Source organism: Molothrus ater, chromosome 1 (genome assembly GCF_012460135.2).
Source record: "Molothrus ater isolate BHLD 08-10-18 breed brown headed cowbird chromosome 1, BPBGC_Mater_1.1, whole genome shotgun sequence".
In the NCBI taxonomy this organism is placed as follows: Eukaryota; Metazoa; Chordata; class Aves; order Passeriformes; family Icteridae; genus Molothrus; species Molothrus ater.
Genome location: NC_050478.2, coordinates 129,655,516 through 129,662,309, shown reverse-complemented (window position 1 = coordinate 129,662,309; position 6,794 = coordinate 129,655,516). Strand labels below are relative to the sequence as shown.

General features: G+C 44.7%; 1 protein-coding gene across 1 annotated transcript in view; it reads right to left on the bottom strand.

Annotated features, from left to right (window-relative positions):
* Positions 1-4,499: 4,499 nt before the first annotated feature.
* RNF19A (ring finger protein 19A, RBR E3 ubiquitin protein ligase) overlaps positions 4,500-6,794 on the bottom strand; it is a 57,838-nt gene continuing 55,543 nt past the window's right edge. The window contains 1 exon segment of the mRNA XM_036378745.2: positions 4,500-6,697. Within this exon segment, the coding sequence (XP_036234638.1) occupies positions 6,022-6,697 (676 nt within the window). The 3' untranslated portion in view covers positions 4,500-6,021.

Below are 6,794 nucleotides of genomic sequence, written 5' to 3'. Positions count from 1 at the left end.
TTATGGCTTCTTTTCTGGTTCAGTACACTTTAGGCTTATAATTCTGACATGTGGATTATGAGTTTCAGCTTGGAGGGCCAAGAATGAGGCTTTTAATTCCTAAAGCATCATCAGTACAACTGATACTTAGCAATTAACAGGTTTCACTTTGTTTGTGTGTGATCTCCTCAGATTAAGGCTGTTAGGATGTAAAACACCAGCACTGCCTGCAGTCATTTTGGTGATGGTCCTGCCTCCTTCAGCTTTCGTTGAGATTGGCTACTTTTTTAGACAGCATTTGGGAGGGCCTGATGTACAGGCAGAACAATTTCTAAAGACACAGAACTTAGAAAAAGCCTGAATCAAACACATGTAAGGGACTGTGCTGCTGATTGGACCTGAACAGTTCAAACAAGGGCACCGGTCTTAAAAACTGAAGGGGCACTGGAGGGCATTTTGGGGGTGGGGGCTGCAGAATGGAATGTCTTTGGGTGGATTTCACCATTTGTTTGACAGGTAAGGGCTGCCTAAGTCAGTTCCTCTTGCCTTAGTTTGGGAAACTGGGGGAGAAATTTCTGCAGCCCCCAGCAGCTGCAGCTGAAGAGCAGAGGTGGGGTCACCTGTCACAATGCCCTTGGCCAGGTGAGGCCGAGTGGCCTCTGCACAGAGGCTGCTGCAGCGTCCCAGGTGTGGCACAGGAGCAGCTGCAGGCCAAAAGCAGCTCCTTGCTCACCATGGGACCTGCTGCAAAATGTGTTTTGTGTCCCATGTGTGTAATGGTCAGCAGAAGCCACAGAGCTGAATTACTGCTTTCCTCACTGCTGGGCTGGGAGCTCCTCTCCCTGGACAGCCCCTATCTCCTGGTCTAGTTATCCCCTATTTTTGTACACTCCCATATTTTAAATCATGTTTCTGCTCTGTGCTTGGCCTTTATTTATGCTGGTTTTTCTGTTTCCCTCTGCCCTCCATAATCTCTTCTGCAGCTTTGGCAGCTCTGCCAGGCAAAGGTAGGACTGTAGCTGCCACCTCAGCACTGCAGTGCATGGCCTCACTGGGCACAGCACCTAGAAACAACTGAGTGGGCAAAAGGGGGGAGCAAGAGCACCCCAAATGTCTTACCTGGCTTTGTGGCAGGGAGACCCCCATCCCAGCATGGTGTTGTGCTCTTGGCTTGTCACTCACCCCCTCAGTGTCACCTTCCACCTCTGTAAAAACAACCAAACCCAACAGCAGGGCAAAGGCAGGAGAGCACTGGTTCTGCAGGTGATGGGAGCAGGGGAGTGAATGTGACCCTGCAGTGGCAGTAATGCAGCCAGTCACGAGCACAGAGGATGTGTCCCAGGCCTACACACACCCAGCTGCTCCTGGACCAGATCCCTGCTTTTCACACAAGACATGACAGCAGGATCCTTTCTGTAGCCACTGAAAATGCAGTCAGTGGCCAGGGAATAGTACAGGAATGGGGTGGGTCACACTGTTGTTATTTTGATCCTTTCAAAGTATTTTTGATGTTTTTTGGGAAGCCAGCTCCAGGCTGGCAGGTGCTGCCAGGGCTGAGTGTCAGCATGGCAGGGTTGGACCACAGGGCCACCACTCTTCCCACTCTCCCTGCCCAGAGGTGCAGGTGGGTGGTGGTGAGAGCTCAGTTACTGGCAAACCACACTCCTTGCCCTTATGTGGGATGTATTTCCACTCATCAGAACCTGCCCTGCTTTACATAATCCAGTTGCACAAATAAAGGGCTACTCCTGTGACTGCCAGGCCTTTCAGAAGACTTGTTTGTTACAATAAACACAACATCGTTTTGAACAGCAGGGAACAAAGCTTCTTCCGTGCTGTAATCAAGATTTATGACCCAGGTGAGTGTAACTCTGCTCAGTGCCTGTGAGCTGCAGCTCCCCAAGGGACAAAGGGCAGGAGCTGGAGCAGGGGCTCAGCCCGGCTGGCTGAGGGGATGAATTATCACCAACCGAGTCCTTGTGCCTTCCTGGGCCCTCCCCGAGGGCATGTAACACACTGCAGTGCAGACAAAGCCACCAGATGTGGCAGTGCCATTTCCTTACAGGCCTGTGCCACTTCTCGGCTGCTCCTTGCTAAATGCCACCCGCACAAACAGTCAGCAACATGGGAGTGGTTTTCCTCGTAAGCAAGAGGGATTATAAGGGGATAAAGTGCACAGAATGCTGTGCTTGAGAATGCAGCCTGTGAGCACAGGGAAGCTCGAGCCCACACAACCCCACAGCAGCACAGGCTCTGGTGCCTAAACACAAGCACTCCAGTTGAGGCTGTTGGGAATTTTAATGTCCTTATTGTTGAGATGGAATCAACAATAAAGCCAGCTTTTGTAAAGCCAGCTCACCAGGATCTGGTGCAAGGAGAGCTGTACCTGGCAGCTGTCTGGGTTTGTTCCCCAAATGCTTCCTGCTGGTCCCTGTGTGCAGGCAGGTGCTGAGGCAGTCACACCTCAAAGCCACTCAGTTACCTGGCCTGGCACAGAGCGAGGTGCCACAGCAGATTCATCCCCAGAGCCACCTGCCAGGACTGGGGCTGTGTTCAGCACAAAGTTCAGTGTCAGCCCTAAGGCTGTGGATCCTGCTCCTCCTTTTCCTCCAGACCAGCTTTGATTACCAAGTACCTCACAGCCACTTTTCTCTCTATCCTACCCTTTGAGACCAAAGGCAACAAAATCTTCGTCACCAGTCTGGGATTGTGCTTCTCACCACGACTGGGCCTGGGGGTTCTTCAGTCCTCACAGGAAAACCATTTTGCTCCCACAGCAACATCAGATTATTCCATCTGGGAAGATCTATGTGTCACCTTTGGGACTGGCAGGAGCAGTCAAGGTGGTAACTGTGCTCCTCAGATCTTTGTCATTTCAGGAAGTGATTCTAAATAAATCTCAACATCATTCCAAAGTTTCTGTTCAAGACTGCCACAATTTCACCTGAATTAGAATATTCATGGGTTTTAAGCTCATTAATTCTAGTATTTTTCAACCTTCTGCTTGATTATCTTTAAAATGCATTATTATCCATCAGAGGGGTGGTATTACTAAGTAGGCAACTATTTAAAAATCGATCTGAATGACTGAAAGTGATGTAAGTCAGTCAAAAAATCTTTATGCAACAGTAAAAAGTAATTAGCTCATACATGCAAAACTTTGTAACACTGACTGAATGAAAGGATGGGTGTACAAGCCTGGATGCTTCACTACAATAGACATGCAAACACCACGAGGAAAGCATTTATGATGGCTTTTATAATGTTCTAACTATCTCAAATAGTCTCAGATACAGCAGGTATTAAAATACATTTCCTCAAGATCCACAACCTGACATGAATTAGTCAAATCAGCCAGGAATCATGAAAAAAAATTTCTGAAAAAAACCTACCATGTGGGTGTACTGAAATAAATTACAGGAAAGATCAAGTTTACATCTGATGTCCCATGAGGGACACCCCTGTAATTTATTTCAGTGCAAAAAAAAGTTAGTGAATTTTACAGTAGATCTGTAAATAAGAGAAGCCTCTTCTACATTAGTGTATTAATAGAAGTGTATATTTTACTTTTTTATAGACTCAAAATTCAGTGCTGCATTAAATTTACTGGTACTGTTAAGACTGCCTCATGTATGAAATATTACCTCTGAATTAAAAAATATTACAAAATTAATCAGCAAAATGGTTTGCTGCTAAAAACTTATGTCCAGAAAAAAACTTAGCTGCATTTTAACATAACCTCTTCAAGTGATGTATAAAATTATCAGATGTTTTCCGAGTGAGTGAAAATAATGCTATTATTTGATAAAATTTATTTACAAGAGTAAACCATATTTCCAATTACTTGAACAGCAAAACTGAGGTCCTGAGAAATTAAGAGGTAGGTTTGAACTTGCTGAAATAACTTTTCCATCTGACAGAAGTATAACTTGCATATGGGCTTCGGGTGAGGCAACTGAGCTTGGGCTTCTGCAATGCATCCCTCCATCGGTTTTAGTTTCTCACTTCCCTGGCCTCTCATGATGCAGGTGAGAAAATGAGCCAAAGGAACAGGCAGTTCAGCTCAGCAAAAAACACCAGGTGTTACCCAGAAACTCTGACCAGTCTGTGGTGTTCCAGAAAGAACTCTGTGCAGGCCATGAGAAGAGCGTCACTTTAGATGGAGAAAACAGATTTTGAGTTCAGTCAGCCATTTGACTTGTGCCAAGACAGTGCAGTTTTGTTTAAAGAGCTCCTGCCAGAACTGCATCCCTCTCCCAAAACCATTTACTGTTCTGCCTGCCAAAGAAGCAGATCAGATTTCTTTTCATCTTAGAGAAGGCTGAAATCTTGTACAAAACGCAACTGACTTTAGATCTTACACTTCCAAGAATCAGAACATTCAACTTCCAAAGCACATCTAATCAAATAAAAATATTTAAAGGCAGCACGAGATAGGAGCAGTCAGGAAAAAAGGCTCCCTGGGAACATACACATTTTCATAAGGCTGGTCAGCACATTAAACAACAGGCCACTAGAAGTCAGTATTTAGACATTTATTTCAGATATGCAGTTTACACGCATATTATTGAGCAAAACCGAATTGCAAATATACAAATACTGTAACAAGCATTACCAAATAACGTAACTGGCACTAGTGTTATAAGCTATTACTGAAACTGGTGAGGATAAGTCATGGAAGAGGACTGTAGCTCATGGCATTCTGTTCATCCAATCAAACCTCCAGTAGCACCATAATGGCAATACATGAAACACAAGACAGAACATTGTTAACTGTTATTCTGAGATTCACAACTTTTTTCATTTTAGTGAATTACTTAGCCAAAAATGTTAACAGTGTGGGCGCTTTGGCCAACTTCAACTTGTGTTCAGCTGTACATCCTCCATTTGCAAAAAAAAAAAAGAAAAAAGCCAGCTTATTTGGAACCCATCTTTGCATTTGGGCAGTCATTGCACTGCACTTAAGATTCTGGGACTGAAGACAAGCATGTCTTGCAAAGAGATGTCAAGTCCACTAAAGCCTGAGTGAGTCTTTGGTAGGCCAATACCTCATTATTATATCTATGACAGTCATTTATTCACTAGGATTTTCTTTTGTGATCCAAGGTGGCCAAAGAGGACATTTTGGAAAACATTACAGTAAAATCCTCAGGCGACCAGGCACTTCAAACCCAGTCTTTTCCAAAGGCACCAAGAATGGACGGGGCACCAATTTTCCCCCTAAGGAAAGGTGACTGCTTTTCTACAATGCTTAGAAATCACTGGATTGTTATTTTACACTTTTTATACACTATATAGTAGCCTTACCTGCTGCATGATTGGTTGCATGAATAAATAGGTAACCCCACTGTTCTACACAGGTGATGTCTCCATTCCACCATATATTAAGTACCAATTTCTTATGTTTTGAAATTATGTAAAAGCCATAACCCTGCTCAAAGTGTACATACATACAAACACTTCTGACACAGGCCACATCCATCTGAAGATATGCAGTTCATTCTACATGCATTCTAAATACAGTGTGTCCAGTTATGAAACAAAATTGTCATTCTGAATATTCACTGTTGAAGTATGTTTGTATAGGTCTCTGCAGGTCTTTGCTTCCCTTAATTTTAAGAGTTCACACAAGAATGGTTTTAAGTCACTAATGCTCAACTAACACCCTTTATCCCAAACCCCATATTTTCCAAGTGAACAGTGCAGGACATATTATTCATCTCAGCATTTAACATATTAAGAATTTACCAATTTTTATCTAAATACACCAAGTATACGCTTTCAAGCAAAGTCGTGGCAAAAATACAAAACATGGACATATTTGTACTGCTGTAATGCACTTGGTTAAAGCCTTCATGTCTCTTCATATAGGTCGAAGATCCATAGGAAGTATTTTGCCTTATCAGATAAGTATACAGAAAATGCAGTTGTATCAAAACCTTGCTTCTGCTGGTCACCTGAAACTTACGGAAGTCGCATGTGATTCAACCAGCTCTGACAGGGTTCTTTAGTGGCAAATAGATTTTTGCAGCACTTACAGATTTACATTTCAGTCTGAATAGCAGTGCTTAATTCCACAGCCTGTTGTGAATGGTTGTTGTTTGTTTCTTTCAGTGTTTCACCAAGCCCTAAATCTACATCCGTCGAAGATCCGTTATTAATGCTTTCCTCAGCAATGTAACTCAGCTGTGGAACATCAGTGCTTGGGGCAGCTGGAACAGGCACAGGGATTCCACTCAGCTGTGGAGAGCTTTCCAAGCGATCGTTTTCCACCTCTGGGAGAACACTGACTGTGGTAAAGCGAGTGTGATAGTCGCTGGAGCCATGGCTACAGGAAGTTTTCATACTTTCCATATCTGAGCAGCTGAACTCAGAGAAATGGCTGGAGTGCGAATCTGCTACAGATGGAATACTATCGCTCAGAGAGGGAGAGTCAAATTCACTGGAGTTTGTGCTTTGCTGCTCCAACAGCTGAGCATCCATGTCCTCTCTCGTCTCATTAATCTTCATGCTACTCTTCTTTCTCAGCTTACCTTTGCACTTCTTCCCCGCCGTGCTGTCCTTGGACCACTTGGTGGCGCCGGCCTTGCCCTCGGGCGGGCCGCAGCAGCCGCGCCCGGCAGCGCCGCCGTCCTCCACGCTGCTGCTCCCGCTGTGGTGCCGGAACTTGGCTGGCTTGGATTCGATATCCACCTGCACTTCCAGGCTGTTACCTTCCCTAGAACAGGGGAGAATCCGTCAGTGTAAGAGGCCGTCGGAGGGTGGAACAAACTCTTGCTGCTTTCCTTCATACATCCCTCTCACTTTCACTGTGT